Here is a 20526-nt window from a genome sequence, read left to right as displayed (position 1 = left end):
GCTTTCCCCACCTTTTTAAAGCTGTAGCAGTCTAAATTACATTCTGTAACATTAAAATGATGTAGAAAGTTAATATTTTTGTCACTTCGAAGAACAGATTTCTGTCATAAAACATATTGGGTGCAAACAGATTCCTACATCCTGCAAATGTTTACACACAGGAGTAAATCTCTTCTTCGAAGTACTCCTACGGCTGTCAACAGGAATATGTGGGAGAATGTTACTCCTGATTACGGATTTATCCCACCATACTATACATAAATACACCTAACAGGGAAAGTGTACACAATCTTATGGAATCCAACCTACATTACTAGATAATTCCTCACAGTAAATACTCTGTAATCAGTGTGACTGCACCACACAACCACCATCTGTGGTGCAAACAACTGTTTTCCTATTTAATTTCAAACTCACCTCCTAGCTGCAGAAATCTAATGGTTTCTAGCTTTTTCTCTATATGCATTACAAGCGAAAGGACACAGTGGAATGTTTATCTCTTATCTGGATATTGTCATTTTACTGTCTCAAACTTCTTAAAACAAGCTTTTCACTAGGGAGGAAATCAGTCAGCATCAGACCTAGTGGGGAAACCCTGCACTTGCTCAATGTCTGTGGCTCTTACACAGTTCCAGATGTTCAGAACATTAATAATGCACTAACTCAAAACCTCTTTTTGAAACTTTAGAATGTGCAAATTGCATTAAAACCTCTTTGCCCTCATTAATGGTATTGTTACAATCCCAGTACTCTGGAAAATGTTTTTTGGCATTTGTTTAACTTTGTGATATTGCCATTTACTCATTTTAACAGCCAGTGCTCAAATCTTAATGCTTTTAATAGGCCTGGCTAAACAGACTACCATCTTTTGTAAATTTATTGAAGTAATTTATTAAATAAGTAAAAGTTGTCAGAAGGCAGCTTTTTTATTGATGGTAGAAAAATGGGTTTCTTATAATTTATTTACAAAACTCTGTTTCAGGAAAATTTTAGAAATGAAAATACTCTGTTCTTTTTTCAACATTATGACCAATTCATTCTCTGCCGCTCTGACATAGACTTCTCAAAATTTTGTTTCTACCCACCTCACACAAATCCCAGTAAAAAAAAGAAGGGGTCTGTCCTAAACTAAGGAGAGCCAGACATTCAGAATTAATACTGAAACCATATCCCTTCCTCAGCCTGTCATATATAGGGGTGGCACATTTATGTCCAGGCCAGGAGACAGTATATGCAAGGACTTGGGCTCATATCCAAAGCAGACACACTGCTGTGCAATGCTAGAAGGGTGCAACAGTCCGAGGTTAAATTGAGGTCCCTTCTGTTTATTCCAAGTAACTACCTAGATTGAACTTGAACATTCCCAGAGGCTGTTTGAAAGCAACCCAAGCTAGACCCCTTTTGCTGGTCAACACTGCTCAGAGTTAGTTAATATCGTTGAGGCCTGCTTGCTTAAAGTTGTGTAATACTGCCAAGAATGGTATGTCAACAGAATAGTAAATAACAGTTGTCTGTGACTTCAGTACAGTTTTGGCTGATACTTTAAGCATGAAAAGGGAGACAAAACATTAATAATAGGTGTTTCAGTTCAAATGGAGTTGCTGTCAGCTAATTCTCTCTGTTCTTATTGAAGAAAATATGATCAGCCAAGACAGGTAGGGAAACGAGACTGACAGAACTTAAATTCTGAACTAAAAGCTCCAAAAACAATGAGATACATAGGAACTAAAAAATAAAATCCAGCATTTGTAAGTGGAGAAAGTTACTATATAAGTATCGTTATAACCATATCCCAAATCCTCAAGGAAAACAGCAAATGCAATGCAGCATTAATTGGTCTGCACCTACATGTTAATAGTTCTGACTTCCTTACTGACATAGTGCAAGGCAATGCCAATTTATGAGAAAGAGTATCTGTTTATTAGTAACAGGATTGAGACTTCAAGCTTGAGTATTGAATAGTTGGGTCCCAGATTTATTTACACCAAACTCCTGACATACTCATTTCGCATGGAAAATTGCCTCAAAAGTAATGACCAAATGCAGCAGGAAAAACAGTCGGGTTATGTTCATTATCTTGAAATCAGAAGCGGTGGAAAAAATACTGGGAACTGGTTTATGCTTCAGACACAAAGAAATAAAACAATCACCCACTGTTCGTATTAGACACGAATGTTCTGGAGGAAGGGACGGGGGCTGGATTTCAACACCAGGCTTTCAAAATCAGTTATTGGGTACCTACCACCAACAGTAACGCATCCGAAAATGTTTTTGTCTGAATACTGATAGATGGCATTCTGGGTACTAGAGCACCAAATGCAACTAACTGAGATCAGGAAAAAAGAGCCCAGAATGAAAACAGACGGCACCATTTGTATAGCGCTTTTCTCGACCACTCACATTTTCTGAAGCTGAACTAAGAAAGTAGTTCCCTACTTTCCCAGCCCATATTACTGAATCAACTTCACATCCTCTACAGACCAAGAAAAGTGAAAAGATGAATCATTTTTTAATCAAATAAAGCCCAACCTAATCTAGTAATTTATGTTCTGCTGAGGCATATATATTAACAAATGCTTTATCTTTCTAACAATGGCAAATTTTCAATGCCATTGTGTTCTGCATGTTTGGATTAAAAAACAGTCCTTACCTACCTTCTTACAAGTACCACTCCGCAAACTAATATAACCTCCTGAATTTTTTCAATTTATCATCTCCTTGTTTGTTGATTATTTCTTCAAAATTAAATTACACCTAAAGCAATATATTGGATATCAGTTACTAAAGGCCCATTTCTTCCTCCCAACTTCATGTATGTTTATTCAGAGTAGCAACAAAGAAAGGAATCGCAGACAATAAGCTTCAAAGATATCAGGTATCATAGCCAAATTTTTGTGTTGATTAGCATCTAAAATTTTCATTTTTTTCAGCTTACCCCAGCAAAAGATTCCGTCTATGGCAACATGAAAATTTCAATTTACATCAAAATCTATATATGAAGCAAAAATTTTGCTGAAACTTGATTTTTTTTTTTTAAGATAATTTGGTTTTGGTCTAATCCATAAAAATTCTCTACAAACAATTTAGAGAATAATTATCAAAATGCAGAAAATTAACATAAATTCCAAACTTCATTAGAGACCAGAAACTTTCTTCCATTTAGAAATTTATTAACTTTTGATTAAAAGGTATAGTTACCAGAAAAGTGCTGAATTATAAAAAATTTTCAAGATTTCTGTAAATATGTTCAATGAACAAACAAGGACTATTTTTCCTTGTGAATCCTCTTACCCGTCAAGCACAGGAATATACATAGTGCCTTATAAGACATGCTTGAAATCCCAGGAAATACAAATTTTCAGAGCAATCCACATCTCCTGTGATCTACTGTTTTGCAAATATTTACCCTTATATTTAGGTCTTAAGTTCCACAGTATCTGTGACAAAGTGACCTAAAAATAATTTCTTCATGTTTTCTTGTTACTTTTAAATTATATCCTTAGTTACAGAAATGCTACTTCAAGAATGGAGCAGGGCTTTCTGTTAACTTTATTATTCTTGTTTCTATTTTTTCCTTTGTCTGTTCTGTTTTCCTTTTCTTCAACTCCAGCTCCCAGTAAAGGGCAGGTGAATAGGAATAAAATTCAAACTTAACATTAAATATAGGAGAACCTTCTTTAGGATATACTGACTAACCCTACCAGAAAGGGGTAAAGTTGAAAAAAGTTTATCAGAGAGAAAAGTGCTCTAGGAAACAAACGTTTTAGACTACTTTGCTCCAACAAAGCATTTGTTAAAGTTACTCTTTTCAACAACTGTTTAAGTCATTGCAGTACACAGAAGAAACTCTAGATAGCCCCAAAACTTCCTGAAGATGTTAATTTGCTGGAAGTCATATATATATTAAAAAAAAAAAAAGATTCAATGTTAATGCAGTATAAGAAAAACTTAAGAGCTCTGCATTCATTTTCTATCCCATTATCATCATTACTTATGTAGTTAATTACTCACAGAGGTAACATGATTTCTTATAGCACCATAACTGTAAACCTCAAACACCTGTCACCTGCATTTTAGAAAGCACAGTAATGCAAACAGTATGAAAAAATTCAATTTTGCAGACATTTGGATATTAACACTTCATAGATAGTATAGCAAATAATTTAAAAATACACAGATTTAGATCATTTAACCATTTCTAAGAGGTCTGCAAGGAAGACAACAAAGCAGTTACTGTTTCTATCTTTTAGGCTAGTACTTGTGAAATGCTCTGTGTTTTCCCAGGTATCTCCCTCTACAAATCTATTTGATATAGTATAATGTAAAATACAAGGAAATACAAGGAAAACTTTGCTATTTGACCTGAAAAGTTAAAGCTTTGCAAAGAAAAGCAGATACAAAAGAAATATGATTAATCTAAATCAACGGAGGACATTTTACTTCTTAAAGGTGTAGGAGAAAGAGAGAAAAAAGTAGTAAACAAAACAAATCTCATTCTCAAGTGAATAATACCTATCTTTTCATCAGTAAAACTTGTGAACTAAGAAATTCAAAGCCTTTTGAGCAACTGTTTTATTTTAAAATTTTTGCTTCCAAGTTATGAGTCAACAATTAGCAGACACAAATTAATCAACAATGGCTCACAGAAAAAAACGCCAAAACATTAACATTATTCTCCAAAGATTACAACTTATTTTGTTAAAAATCTCCTAAAGAAAGGTCAGTTAATTCATCATGATGGATTATCACTAAAATTTATAAGCATTAGCATTTTTCTCCTTGCTAGATACCTTGACTTTGATATGACACATATTGAATGAATCATCTAAGATGCAGGCACCAGGCAAGATATATCTTAATGCAGACAGGTCGGCGACATCAACCCTAATGGTCCTTATCTTAATCTTGTTTAAAAGCATCTTAGATTTCTGAGTAATCTTTTCACCTTCTGATATTCTCTTTTATAGAGTGTTTTTGCTGGAGTTGCTACTGATTTTAACATAAATGCATTTTTGTTGCATAGTATCATCAGTTTGTTTTTTAGTAACCCTAAAAATTATCTAGGCTTGCAATTTAGTAAATATAAAATTAAACTTATTTTTTTAAATACATCACGGTGATAGCATTTTGATTACAAAAATACAAATTTGTATATTATTGTTGGTTACTCCATATATGAAACATGACATCACAGCTATTCATAAGATAAAGTGATACATGTTAGATGTACAGATGTATATCCAATACATTGTTTTTTCTCACACATACATATTCCTCTACTGGATTATTAGTCTTAAATATTTGTCATGCATATGTTTTAAATAGTCACTTTTCCATGAAAAATATATTTATTCAAATACTTGATAAAATAAAGGCAAGTTTCTCTACTATTGCTTTTTTTCTTATTCACACATAATCGGTGCAATTCCAAATTATTCAGAAATAACAAGGTGGCAGACTTTTTGACCTGAACTGCTCTAATCTCTTTCTGCTTTTCTCTTTTTCCTACAATTTCCTTGATACACAAAGAAAAAAATGGGGGGGAACTGTTGAATTATTTTTAATTTTTAACTCATAAGTTTTAAAAACAACAGTCAGTTCCCTGCACATTGGTATGCAAGTAGTTTATCTCAACTTTGTTTTCACAAGAAACTAGTTACTTCCTTTACTATAGAACTTACTAAATAATAAGCTAAATATATCTGTCAATAAACCACTCCTCATATTAATCCATTTTACAAACATGTATGGAAACTAAGGAGATATTTCTTGATATTTTGACATGAAAAGTATATGACTTTTTAACATTAAAACATAGAGCAATAGAAAAAGTGCTATTTTATATGCCACATATATTTGGTATATCACTGTTTTGCCAATTACATTAATGTTCAAAAGGTTGAGACTTGGCTTTGCAGCGCTTGCTAGCCTACAAACACACAAGTTAGACATCATCTCTATCCCAAAGAACAACAATTTAAAAATAAAATGTGGTAAGTGAGCTCAACAGTCCGGGAGGTAGAAAAAGAAGAATAATGATAATGTTGCATAGGCGAACAAAACAAAGCCAACCAGAAGGTAGGCAGGAGTGGTTTCATTTCCAGTTTCTCAAAAATTGGATAATTGTTCCTCTCCGAGTGCTTTCTCTTGTGTGTGGTGTGTTTCTAGTCTGTTGCTTGTTTCTCATCTTTTATCTAATATGACTTCTGAAAGCACCTATCCAGGGAGACAAACTGATGGTGGTGTAGAGCAACAGCTACACCACCATCAATTTGAGGATGGCACAGTTCTTCCGAGCTTGGATGACAGTTACCTGGCAGAGGATCAGATGATAGTATCACCAAAATGGCAGTTTCGGTGGTAGACTAGAGAAACACCACTCAAATTAGTTTATCTAAGTAAAAAAAAGTCATAAGGGCATTTCTTTTTTTCTTTTTTTTTTTTTTTAATCATTTACTTTAGTGAATTTCTTTAAATTCACTGAGTTCACGGCTTTGATAGCCACTCAAGCTTTGATTAGGCCAGTGGGCCACCCAGATTGCTCAGGAATATCCAGTGGACCACCCTGTTTCCTTAGAGTATTAAGAAGTATTTTCTATTAGGTCTGCTAGTCTCAAACTGACTTCTAGAGATGACCCAAGCTGTTGATTTTCATAGTTACAAGTCACCTGGCTACCAAGCAGCTAAGAAACTAATGTCACCTTATTGCCTGATACCATAAGCTTAGATGAACTAAATCAAAGACTGGAGTTAGTCATCTCAGAGATGTCTTTTGCACAGGTACTGAATATGGAAACACGTCTTTCTGGCAGATCATTTGAGCAACTTACCAACAGCTGAGCATCGTGATTTTCCTTCTAAGCTCATAGGAGGAAACACTTTTACATCTTAAACTATCAACTTCACATTTTGTCAGACTAGTTATATATGGGCTGGTGTTTGAAGTTGTTTGCAAAAAATGTTCATCATTTATATTAACTGTGAAACAAGGCCTCAGTAACAAGAACTGAAGGCCCTTTCCACTGAAAAAGACTTATCACATAGTCTTCCTCTTTCTTCCAAAGAGGATGCTAAACCTTGCACACAATTCCCTAGTCTGGGCTTTACTTGGGAAAAAAAAGAACAAAAACAACAAAAAATACACCCCTTCCAAAACAAAAGCAGAAAACTTTCTGCTGTTTTGTTTTACAACTAGGAATAAAACTATCTGCAAATGAATAGATTATAGTTAGCAGAAAAAGAAACAAGGCTGATAATTGCAAAAGGAATTAAAAAGAATATGCAAGTTGGTTTTATGAAGAGTGACATCCATTAATAAATTCAGCTGACCAAAAGACAAACATTTAATAACTGAAAAAGTTCAGTTATGAAACATGTGCTTTCTATCAGTTTTACATATTTGCAATGTGTTCCTAGGAAAAAACAGGATATCCTATGCTAGCAAATTATTAAATAATAGCCATCCCCTCAGTCATAAAAATTCTCATTTTAATATACATTGTGTGTCCTAATATTTTTGGATAGAGTATATTATTTCTGTGCAAGGCATGATTATTCAAAAGACAAAATTAGAAAACAGCTAGTTATTTGGCAAAATGTCTATGTTTTTCAAAGCATTATGGATGACTCAAAGTTTAACTGCAGAATTATTCAGAGAAGTATTTTAGTGGGATGCTACCAATTGCTGGCACAAGAAAGCTAGAGAGAGAGAATCAAAGTTTCCATATTTACCTACTATTTTTCTTCTTTTATCAGCCAAATAAATAACATGAAAACATAAAAAGAAAGATCAAAACATACAGCTACCAAAAAGGTCTTAGGAAAGTACCTTCTCAGCCTGTCATAAAGTAGTTGCTTAAAAGAATTACTAGGAAAGGATGCAGGCTCACAATATTATGGGCATAAAATTCTTTATAAAATGGTGGAATAATATTCTACAGATTATAGGTATCTGTTTTTAAGTGACACTCCAGAGCAAGATATAGACAAACGACTAACTCTTCCTGATAGTAGAAAACCTATTTCAAAAGAGTCTAGAATCTCCCAGGACACAGTTTACCTGAAAGAATGCTAACAGAGAAGAAGGGAGGCCATTAATGGGTGCACATCAGCACTGGAAGGAGTATGTGACTAAAATGCCAGTTCCTATAGCAACCTACTCAGTGGCATTATAAGATTCATCTCAGATGTACTTTAAGAAGCATCCAGTTTTCTGACTTTATGATTAGTTTAATGTAGCGACATTCAGAGACTTTGCTTGCCCTCTATTTGTTTGCACATGGAAACTTTCGTATAGGTCGATACTTCTCATAGTTGAGTACAAGATATTTTTTCTCTATTAAACACCAGAAGCCTGAAAAAAAAAAAAATCACTAAATTTCTGCATGAGTTAGTTTCCCCAGCTCTAATAGGAATACAGGTGTTTCCACTTTCACACAGCATGTGTAGAGTATGTCTTTAACGTTTACAAAGCAATCTAAAAATCTAAAGACAAAATATAGAGAAATAAATATTGTTTATAAAAGCCCCTTAAATTCCAGTCTGGGAAGTTCTAATAGTTTAATTTGCTCCACTTCCACCACACATTTATTTCTGACATCACGGAACGAAGCCCCAACTAACAGAACAAGCAGCAAGAGAATATCGCTTGTCTCCTGCCTCGAGGCTCCTGCCGCTGCTCATCATTACAAACTGTGTCAAGCAGGCAGGGTTCTCCACCTCTGCTTCTAGAGGCTACTGTTACCCCCTCCACTCCTTCTATGCCCTTAGACTGAGACCAAAAACTGTTAATTTACCATTCTCACAACAAAAAAGAGATATAGCTATATTTCATTAAAGTGAATGAAATTCCATGAAATTTAAAGTACACTGAAGTGAATGAAAGTGCATTAAGATGCAATTACTGTCTCTAGTACTCTCCTTATATGCAAACAAGGAAGGTAACATTCAATTTACTACCCAACTTAAGTGAATAATGAACATGATAGGATTAAATAATTTCTTAAAAAGCTTTAGTTTTTCATGAGGTGTAGCAATTTCCCTACAAAAATCTCTGAAAAGCAGTTTTGAAATGCAAATAGACAGGTAAGCAGTATTCTGTATGATGATGAAAGAAAAATATCCTGTATTCTCTGTACTAATATGCTTATGCTTACAATATTATTCTTATTTTCAACATATTAATCTCTTAGGCTTAAAGGCAACCCAATCCAGAATAAGAGAAGCAGAATGAAAAAGGGCAGCCATAGAAAAATATTGGCAATATGATTTTAAAATATCAGCCTTCAATTGTCTGCAATTTATATTTATCAATACTTTCACTGGGTTCATGCAAGTGTTCCCACAAAGAAAAAAAACACCCGATGTGTTTAGCTAGATGACCTTTCAGTGAAGCAGAAGGGCAGTGAGAGGGGGAAGGGTACCAGAGCTGCCCAGCAATCTTTCTTTCCTTATTAAATGTCAGTTACAAAGTCTCTCTGTACTTTCCCATTCAGATTAGTATTCTCATAAAAACTTTCCCAAGTATTTGCCTGGTCTATATATATATAAGATCAACTCTCACGTACTGCTCAACATTATATGCTTCAAAAAAATAACAGTGATGACAGTGAAAACTGAAATGTGTCCCCCCTCAATTTCATTAATAAATTGAATGAAAAATTAATTTTCAGATCGTTAACTCTGCATACAAATGCATATAGTTTTGTGAGCAAGGTTAAATACACTTATATCTAGTAATCTGCTTTTTTTTCCCCCTCAGCGATGGCACATTACACGGTCTAATGTGGTCACCTAATGGCTATTGTCAGTAACTGCATGGATGACTGCAATTCCTTATAGACAGCCAGTGAAGAAAAAAAAAAAACACTTTGCATTGCAGTATCTTCGGTTAAATAGTAAAAACAACATGAAGGTTTTGGCCAAAAAAAATAGTTTTTAATTTTTTTTTTTTTCCTAATTAAAGGAACTTGTAACTAGCGTTACAGGTCAAACAGACCTGAACTACAGATTTATAATGCAGGTTATTCCTCTTCCTTGGAGCTGAGCATAAATAACAATAAGAACTAATGGAGAAGCAAGCAGAACTTCTGTTAGGCACAGCATTATCCATAATTAGATAACTGCTGTCAACAAAACTAGATATTACATAGTTTGAAATTGAGAAATTTGATTCCTTTCAGCTGATGTCAGTGAGCAATCCCCACCTGGCTCAAGGAAAAGACAAACAAACAAAAAAGCCCCAGAATCCCCAGCACAGTGAAATTAAACATGAACCAATGATGAAATACTAGTGTGAATTTTCCACTTTTAAGTTTTATTTTCATACCAAAAATATTTCTGACAAGACTTGCGCGCTCTCTCTCCATATGCACATACGTATGTATACATATACATACATGCACACATTTGGACTACAGATCAGCGTGGATGTTTTCGGTAAAGTTTATCAAAACAATAGCACTCCTTTCATATTAACTGAGATACAGACATCTGGTAAAAACAAACATGAAGATACTTTTCATGAAAACAAACTTGTATGCCCGTCAATTATGAGATCCAAGAAATTATAATATAGATTTTATATTTATATATGTTGATGCATAAAACAAAAGGTTACAGAGTACATTCCCAAGTAGGTTTTCTCCCCCCCCCCTTTTTTTTTTTAAAGGAAGAACATGAATTAAAGTTTCCTTACCTTATAAGATGGCAAAAAACACAAAATTCCTTGGCCAATTGTCTGACATACTGAAAGCAGAAGCGCTCCCACTTCATCTTGGAATTCAAAGGTCTCTGTATGCTGGAATGTGGCACACAGCTTTCGACCATTAGGGCCCGCTCCAATGGTGCCAACCCAAACCTGGTGTATTTAATATTAGAAATGTTAATATCAAAATATGTGACACAAACTGTATCAAATTACATTAGGTTAAATAACAAAACTTTAAATGTGAAGAAAAATAGTCAGCAATTTCTGAACAAATTAGTTCTAATAGTAAAAAACAGAAGAGAAAAAGAGTGCAGTAACTGACATTAGATGGCTATTATCAAAATAGCATAGCTTCAATATTTCCCATGGAATAGATGTCTAAATATTGCTCCCTTTTTCATTTGAAAATTCACTTTACAACACCGTTAATTCAAGTAAAAGTCTGTTTTACACTCCATGAGTAAAAAGGAGTGTGTGTTTGTTAGCATTTATATTGCAAGTTATTGTTTATTTTGCAATGCCCAGTATTACACCTCAGGAAAGGGAACAACCCTGCAGATTTTTACCTGTGAGTTCCGAATAACATGATTTGCCTCAAGCTGAATAGAAAACTTTACACCAAGTTCTGAAGAAAACGAATCCATTGGAGAGAGCGTACCAGATGTCAGAACAATTGTTCTAACATCACTTAAGTCTGAAAAAGCCTATGTTAGGGAAAGAAAAGAAGGAATTTAGACAATCCATACAATCATTTTAAGATCTCATATGTATTTGTGATCAGTCAAGTTACATAAGACCTTCTGCTTCACACTCAGCTTACCACAGCTGGATTCAAGCACCAAAAATTAAGCATGTGGACTACAGTTTTCTGCCGTGAATTCCTTTTATGCTTGGTCCGTGTAAGGAGGGCACTTGTATCTGAAACATCATGTTGGTTTTCGTTCATCCAAGTGTAAGTTTGCTGTAAAGCAACTCTGTAGTCATCTGCATACCTATACAGATATATATATAAATATTAATAAAAACAATTAAGCAAATTGTAACAACAACTTTATCACCTTGAGTCAGCATTAAGCTCATAAAAAGCAAAGACTGTTGCCACAATGCATTTCCAATTTGAGTATATAAAATAACTTATACAATATTCTGTTTAAAAAAGTAGATGTGAACCACAGTGTGTAAAACAATGTTTGCTAGAAGCAGATCACTATAAAGTTTCAACAGTTGTTGTTTTCCCTTTTAGAAAGATAATGAAGCTTTATAATAATTTATAAGTAAAAATGAGGTTTAAATCAGAAAGTTTTAGTAACTGCTGGCATTAATAGTCAACACATCAAGACATCAGTGGTCAAATTGTAAGTGCTAAAAAAAAACAAAAAAATCCATGCATGTTTAACTTGGCAATACATCAAGAAAATTTACATGTAACCTTCAAATAAATTTGTTCAATACCCGAATTCACTTACAAATGCAAAAAGTAATTTGGTAGTATTTAAATTAGTTCTCAATAAATTTTTCCCATGTAAATAGATTTTTCAAAGCTTTTTCAAGTGTTCAGTTTTGCTCAGAAGAAGCCAGGCACCATAAAAGAGGCGTTGTACAAATGAAAGAGGCAATTTGGCAAAGCAGCAGAATTAAGTTTGTGTTAGGCATGCCTACCTGGCTCCCACCAGCAACTCTTTGTTCTTCAGCACACATAAAGCTATTCAAACATTCTATAAAACATATTTGCATTTATAAAAGGAAAAATGACTATCACAGACCTATGAAATGCTCTCACTTGAAATTTTCATTTTTTGATGAAGTAGGAGGGGAGAACAAACACCACGAAGTTCAGGTTCACTGACCTGCTATTTTCTTTAAAAAGACATAAAAGAATCATGAATAACCCTTTTAGCACAATCTGAGTAGCAGGGCTCACAACCGGTATCTCAATAACTTCTTCTCTACCAAACACCAGTATTTTTTCTTCCTTTTCCAGGACAGCAGCAAAATGTTTCTGTAAGAGGCAGACTCCACATTAACAACATTCTAAATATCTTCTCAAAACCAAAGCTAATACAAATCCAAGATGACCACCACATTGTTTTAAAAAGTTCACCTAACACAGCTATAAAGTCAGACTGAAGGTAGAATTGGAAAGGAAAAGTAACCATACTTTCAACATGTTTGGCTTGCACATAAAGGAAAGATAAGTTTGAGAATAAGGTAAATACATTTCAACAGTCAATAAAAATGCAGATGGATAGTACAGACAAAACTATCAGTGACCAAATTGTTCAATTTAAATAATTTTACATGATCAGTTATATACTTTGAAACATTGATTCGCTACAAGTTCCAGTAGCTTAAATGGATAACTCCTGGTTTTCATCAGGTATAATTTTCAGACAGCTTTGTAAAGTTGTATTAATTTAAAAGATGAGCTAACATTTATCTTATGTATATTTCAAGATGTTTAACAAGATCAGTATTATGCACTCTGTCACTCACTCACATGGCATACATTACCTGTAGAATGGGAAAAGTAATATTGGTTATTCCCATGTTGTGCAAAATGGTGAGCATTTCTTTTCCGCTCCAAACCTTACAAGAAGTTTCATATCCTCTTTCTACTAGTTGACCAGAGCTCTCCTGTAACCAGCTGTAAGAGGGAAATCAGAAATAATTTCAGCATTAATTTTAGTGAGATTTAGAGATACTTTCCAGGTACAAAATCAACTGAACTTCAAAAATTCCACCATGCTTTGACGATGATAAACATCTGCAGAAAAACATCTAAGTAGATAGATGCTGTTCTTCCTTATGCAATTTTTACATCTTTGAACTGACTACTATGAAACCGCTTGTGACACAGCTCATGGAAGTGAAAGGAAAACTTGCCCCATATGTTATATTTTATCACCACATAGTGTCTTTACATTAGGAAAAAGGATGAAAATATAATCTGTTCCTATGATATGTCAGGCACATTTAAGAAATATTTCTGTAGTCTTATTTCCATGTTTAAAGTTGTTGTATTCTTCAAGTCACTCATCACTACTCTAAATGATACCCTAACTGATACTCTGATTGGTCTGTTATCCTGCCAATTTCAGGCTTCCTTAATAAGAAACAAACTTTGAGGTTTTCTTAACCATAAAATGACTATTTTTAATATTTATACACAGTTATGCTAGGTATGCCAACAAAAAGTGCATACTTTAACCTAGCTACAGATGTTTGCAACTGTTAGAGTCTCGCAACCTACAACATTTTGAAACCGTTTCAAAATTAAGCAGCATTATAATCCTACTGACAATGCAAAACGCAATTGGCTTTTCTATAAACATGACCTAACCATGCAGATCTTCTCATCTGTGGCAGAGCTAATATTTTCTCTAACTAAACATGTCCTTCATCATTTATCCAGTATTGCAGCACTTCCTCTCTGTTGAGAAAAGCAGAGGAGCTTGCTCCCTCTCTGGAAATGCCGAAGCTGCCTGTTTTGTCAACCAGCAGGAGGCATCAGAAAGGCAGCTGTCATTTCTACATCACTTTAAAATATGCATCTGTAAAATCACTTACTCATTATCAACTAAAGCAACAAGGCTTAGGGACTGTTTTGGTTACAGATTTCCTATCCTGTCACTGTAAATAATCTGTTCAATGGGACAAAGCTTTGCAAATTTAGAATAAAATACATCCAATTTAATCTAAAGTATTTCCTTGAAATACTGTTAATTTAGTATAATTACTTGTTTTTAGAATAAAGCAGTAAGAGTGAAAAAAATCAGCCTGATTCCCAGAAAGATACCTATGGTTTTGAAGGAAAAACAGTATATCCAATTTGTTCAGGGAAAGATTTAACAAATGTTACAAACTGCATTCAATTGCAGAAAGCATATACACACACACACATCAAAATTCTATGTTCATGTCGCTTACTCTACTGAACAAACTCATTTGCACTGGTAAACCTGCATCACCATCAGGAAAGCTTGCCAGTATACCTCTACGGCATATATTCAGATTCCTCAGAAAGGTCATTTTAGCACCTCATTGGCACTAAGCCCATGCTTAAGTGCTTTCTGGAATCAGGGCCCAGGATATTTATAACTGAAATAAGATTTTTCTAATTACCCATGCATTTGGCAAAGCCATGTCACTTTATGCAATAGCATATTACCAATTACTGGCTATTTACACCCAGTCTTTTGCTTTCCAACAACTGCTTTTCGTACTGTTGGCAGATTTGCCAAGACAATCAACCTTAGTTTTTCTGATAAGGTTAAAAGGCTTGAGGCAATCAAATCTTTAGCCATGCTGTTCTGATCTTTTACTAAAATTTAACATTTGAAACATCCAAGGGAGGATAATTAGCTTCCGGGAAAAAAAAAAAAATCACTTGTCTCTGTGGCACATAAACATTATTATTCTAAGAATGGAGAGAGGATAGGAAAAATGGTAAACTGCTTGCTGTCCAAGGTTTATTTTGCCAACTACTAATAAAACAAAATGATTATTTGATATGAGTTCAGTTAACTTCAAAGCTAGTTGTACCATTATCCACTTTTACACCACTGACTTTATTATTCAGGTTTCAATGGCAGTGCATTTCTGAACTCTTTCAGTCCTTGGATCCTCAAAAGATTAAAAATTAAGGACTACAGAGCCAAAATTCCCAATTTTCTAGTGGTGACAGACTCTTCTGACATTGTTTCAATTTTGTTCTAACTGCTCCCCCTAGACTACTTCTGCCTTGTCCCCGCTTGTTGCTTTCCCACCTTCCCCAACTTCTGCTCTTGATCTTTATTTTCTTCTCTTTCATCCCCTCTCCCTATTTTCAACTTCTGCTTAGGTCCCTCCCTTCCAGTTCTACCATCTTCAAGGATTCTGGGGTTTACTTTCCCTCTCTTGCCTTATTACCTTCTTCTCTATGGAGAAAAGCAGAGAACAGAACATTTTCCATTTTCTCCACTCCTCTCTGCCCTACCTATCAATTCTTGCTTCCAAAAACAACTTTCTCAGTCATCCTTATTTCTCTGTCCACTGAATTCTACGATCCTTGTGTTCCAGTATGGGAAGTACCAAGAGATTTGGCACATGCTCTGTTTCAATTTCAGTACAAAAGCAAATCATGAAAATCATGTTCTTCTGACACAGTCAAGGGAGAAGGAATGCTCAGTTATTCTGTGTGGACAGCTTTTTTCTGATAGCAATTAGAAACTCAAAGAGGATAGTGCATGTTCTGTGCAAGGAGTTTGCTACCTGAATTCTCTAAAGACTTTGACAAGTCTCTACTAAGAATTTGTATTTACTGCAGTTTTTCAGACCCCTATCTCTTTGCTCAAGGTGGAGCAAAGTTTCGGAGGGAACACAAAAGGCACCCTTGATAAATTCACTTTCAAATATTGAGAATCTGTTCCAAATCATGGAGGCAAAGAGATTCTGAAACAGATTTAAAAACTTATTTACTATTAAGCATGGATAAAATATTTTCCCCCGGCCTTTCTGAAAAACAACTGAATGATTTTAGATAAAAGTTAACAATTTTCAGGACCGGAAATTTAAGCACTGTATAAGTATTCAAATACTGCAAAGACAGAAGCAACTTAAAACAGAATATTATAATGAATGTGTTTGACAGCTTTAGTGGTTAAGCATTACTACCTACGCTCTATAATGAAGTTGGCTGCCTTTTACTGGACCAATAAAGGATTATTATTTTACCTACACATGACAATACAGTGTTTGGGTAGAATTTTTCTTCTAGCTTCAGCACAGAATACTCTCTTGGGAACACAATTTTCTGTAACTTTTTCACACAAATAGAAAGTGTTTGTTACATCATCTTCTGTCCAAGGCTCCCAAAGTGTTTTATAAATGTTAATTAACTGATGCTTTGACAAAGTAATGCTATTGCTATTCGTCAAATAAGAAAATAAACACGTGAAAGACACGGGTCCACGTAAAATTTTTGAACAGATCTTCATAAACTAGGAGAGTAAGTCGCATAAAAAACAGCAGTCTTCAAGAGCATGTTACTTTACAGAACAGAATCTGAATGCTTCCTCTTTAGTAAGAGAAGAGTGTTTTTCTTAAAGTAGACCAAAATCCTCCAGCCTCCTGAAATGAACAAAAAATTAAGTGACTGCATCATTTGAAGTATACCTCTACTGTCTTTTATTTGATGCGCTCAGTAACCAGTAAATTGCATCAGTAAAAGAAATATAAATGTTATTTTTTAAAATACTAATTGATATAATAAAATTAAAAAGAGTTGCCTTACTTCATCAAAGAGTAGCACACAGCCCGTAGGGGCTCGTGATCCTTCTGCCTGATGTTGTTATTGACCATGAGATCTAGCTCTTCTCGAGCAGATCTTAGTTGATTTTCTGTAACACTGTAGCTCACTGATTCCCGAGCACAATCCTCAATATTATGGGCTTCATCTAAAATGACTACTTGGCCTTTTAGGTTAATTTCCATCTACAAAAGAAAATAATTGTCTAGTAAAACAGTGAAATGCATAAATGAGAAATGGCAATCAGCAGGTTCCTGTTAGAAAGCACGTATTTTGCATCATGGTGCAAGCAACAGAAAGTTGTTTCCAGTTTTTTGATCAAATTTCTGTAACCAGAAAACCAGGAAGAGAAAGGAAAAAAAAGCCCTATCTCTTGCCTAGGTGAATATAATCTGAACCTACTACACTCTCCATAACCCACACATTTGTGAACTTTGGAAAGGTTCCGCTCTGTTGAGAGGAAAACACATGTGACTAATCAGCTAAAATATAAGACCAGTGAAAGTTTTACTTGCAATACAGAAACGCTCTTTTTAAATGAAAGCAGAAAAAAAAATCTCTAACCCAGAAGTTATTTGTAGCTAATATTTTGGATATAAATATTGTAGTTGACTGTTGCACTGACCATTACGTTCTTTATTAACTTCATTTTAACTTCAGTTATTGCAATACTTCACTTACAAATATACTTACGCTCTCGCGTATCTGTGGGTCTAGGAGATAATTATAAGGACAAAATACAATATCTGCCCCCACCATGAGCTCTCTAGCTGCAAAATAGGCACAGGCACGAAGCTTCTTTCCCAGGCTCACTAGATCTTCAATGTCCCAAGCTTGACATTTCTTATGTGCCAACTGTAGCGTATAATATTCACTGAGTTTATGAACACCGTGATAATAAAGGCAGGACTTGCCCTAAAAACAAATAAGGACAGATAGTTAGATGTTACAAACAATAATAAAAACCAAATTTAAAACCTCAAAGCTTTTATGTGCATTTAGACTTTTGTTCATGAAAATGCTTCTAACAGCTGTTATTTACTTTGGACAATGATAAAAACACATCATGTCAGAAAGAAAACAAGCTAATCCATGTTCCAAAAAATGTAAAGCAATAAAGAACATCATCTTCTCTTTCATCTATAAAATCAAAGATAACTTCAGTCTTGCTAAGAACATTAACCTAGCAATCATCAAATGGGTGAAGAATTCAAAATCATGAATAATTACATCTAAATACCCACAAAAATATATAGATACAATATATTCTTATCCTTTGTCAATAAATTAATAAATTCTGCTTGAAAATTTAACAAGAAAAGCAAACTAGAAAATTTAAATCACATTTGAATCTACTTCTGCTCCTTATTTCATGTATTTCTCACCTCTAGTAAGCTCAGGATGGATTCAATGCATTTATCAAGCTACTAATGATTCTGTCAAGAATCTTCAAAGCAGCCTTTTTACTGGTGTTTAACTATGTCAAACAAAATTCAGTATCCTGGGGATTTTGAGGTTTGTGGACAGGAAAAGTCAAATGCATGGATCAGATATAATTTCTAAATTACAGAAATATGTACAGAATGTTAATACTGATGAATAACGATGCTAAGATTGAAATAATATTTCTCTGCTCTAATCAACCTGAAAATAATTTGCTATAAATTAGTTGCTGTGATTTTTGTAATATAATGATATAAATATGTAATAAAAATTACAGAAGATAATGAACTCCAGGAAAGATTTTCTTCAAAGGCATTTAAGGATAGAATGATAACTACAACAGGAAATCCCATCCCTTTTTAACACTAACACAACCAAAAGGTAAAGGTTGTCACTTTAAGTGATATCATATTTAGAGTCTTTTGGCTCACAAATTGTCCAGTATCTATTTATCAGCTCACTTCTGTAATAATAAACACTAACTGGCCCTCATTATCACTAGAATTTACTCTGAGGATTCAAGAATACAAAAACACTCACTCACACCTAATAACTAGAAAACAAACTCAAACCCCAACAAGATGATAAAAAAAACAGATATAGAATAATATTCTTTAAAGTAATAGTATCCTGAAGTGACAAGTTTGTTGTGCCATTTTCCACTGCTCTATTGTGAATTAAACATGGTGTACAAAACTTTTTCTCAAATTTTATTCTGATTATTACTGTTAAGCTTAATTTGCTATACACAGCTGTGAAATTTTTAATCATAAGGTTGTTCCTAATTCATTTTCACATATTTATAATCAGTCTGTATGCATGGCTGTTACTTTGGTTCAAGAGGGGAACCAAAATGTATGGGAAAAATCTTGCTTTTTGCTTTACAATGACCAGAAAGCCCAACAGGACTTGCAGGTCGGGGGGGGGAGGGGGGGGGAGCAGGACCTCCAGTGGTAAATGAATTTTGTGTTCCACAGAGAGCGAGCAAAATCGCCACCTCATTGATTGGATTATTAAGATACTAATATCGCAGAACTGGTCATGGCTGATCCAATCAAGAAAGGGTTCTTAGCCATTATGTATATGACAAGAAATTAAATCCAATCTTTATTTTAAGACAATTTTTCTAACTAGACAACTATTTTATCCCATATATTGTAATCAATATTATCAAAGTTTACACATGCAAAGGAAGAAAATTTAAGTATTAAGGCACCAGTCTTGAATGCGTAACTTCATCATGGTTAAAGGAAAACATTTCGAGTAAAACAATTTTTTTTTAATTATAATTAAGTTTACAAATAACCAACAACAATAATTATTCCTATCATCACATGCTTTTACATATTGATACCATGTATCAACATTTTCTAGAAATTAATATTCTAGTTTAAAGCAGGTTACCGGAAGGCATTTAACCAACAGCATTAAGAAGTTATAAAATATTACTCATTCCAACGGTTCACACAATTATCTTTCATTCAAATATGCTTAAATGAATGCCCATTTTCTGAAACAAAACTACTCACGTGTTTTCCTTCCAGCAGCTCTACACACATTTCATTCCTGTTACTACTGCTACCAGACACCACTGGATGAATACAGGTATAATCCCGGCTAGAAAGAATTGTCATAGGGACACTGGAATATGCTGTTCTCTTCAACTCTCTGGTAATCTGGGATATTTGCTTGTGTGTTCGTGTTCCAAAAAATATTTTGGGGATGAATGACTGATCTCCATCTTCTTTCTTCTTTGCGTTACTAGCATCTTTATCAGTTTCTTTTCCAGAAGAACAGGAACACTGAGTGCAAGGGTCAGAAGACTGCAACAAAAAACAAAAAAAGATTAAGAAAATCCCACTGCAAGATGAACAGGCCAAATCTGTTTATAGTCTGTTTGGAAAATGCTTTCTGGGACAGTTCAAGATAGCCTGTGAAATCACCAGGCTGGCCTACCAAACTGCAAAAGGCTTATACATGTTAAAGTATACACAACACCTCCTTATGCCTGAAAACCTTAAAATACTTTTAGCAATCCCTGGATACAACTTTATCATAACCCAATCATAGGAAGGATTAGTACTCAGCT

At 34.3% G+C, this 20526-nt stretch overlaps 1 protein-coding gene across 5 annotated transcripts in view; it reads right to left on the bottom strand.

Annotated features, from left to right (window-relative positions):
- The window catches only part of BRIP1 (BRCA1 interacting protein C-terminal helicase 1), a 77883-nt gene that overhangs the window by 40961 nt on the left and 16396 nt on the right, over positions 1-20526 (bottom strand). For all 5 annotated transcript variants that reach the window (XM_026071387.1, XM_026071389.1, XM_026071388.1 and 2 more), the window contains 8 exons: positions 19967-20260; positions 17688-17909; positions 16980-17179; positions 13220-13352; positions 12556-12707; positions 11529-11700; positions 11275-11412; positions 10697-10858 (listed from right to left, as the gene is read on the bottom strand). In XM_026071387.1, coding sequence (XP_025927172.1) covers positions 10697-10858; positions 11275-11412; positions 11529-11700; positions 12556-12707; positions 13220-13352; positions 16980-17179; positions 17688-17909; positions 19967-20260 — 1473 coding nt within the window. The remainder of the gene's footprint in view (positions 1-10696; positions 10859-11274; positions 11413-11528; positions 11701-12555; positions 12708-13219; positions 13353-16979; positions 17180-17687; positions 17910-19966; positions 20261-20526) is intronic.

The sequence above is a fragment of the Apteryx rowi genome, unplaced genomic scaffold (genome assembly GCF_003343035.1).
Source record: "Apteryx rowi isolate R43461 unplaced genomic scaffold, aptRow1 scaffold_325, whole genome shotgun sequence".
In the NCBI taxonomy this organism is placed as follows: Eukaryota; Metazoa; Chordata; class Aves; order Apterygiformes; family Apterygidae; genus Apteryx; species Apteryx rowi.
Note: the sequence above shows the minus strand (reverse complement) of the source record. Positions and strands in the feature narration are given on the sequence as shown.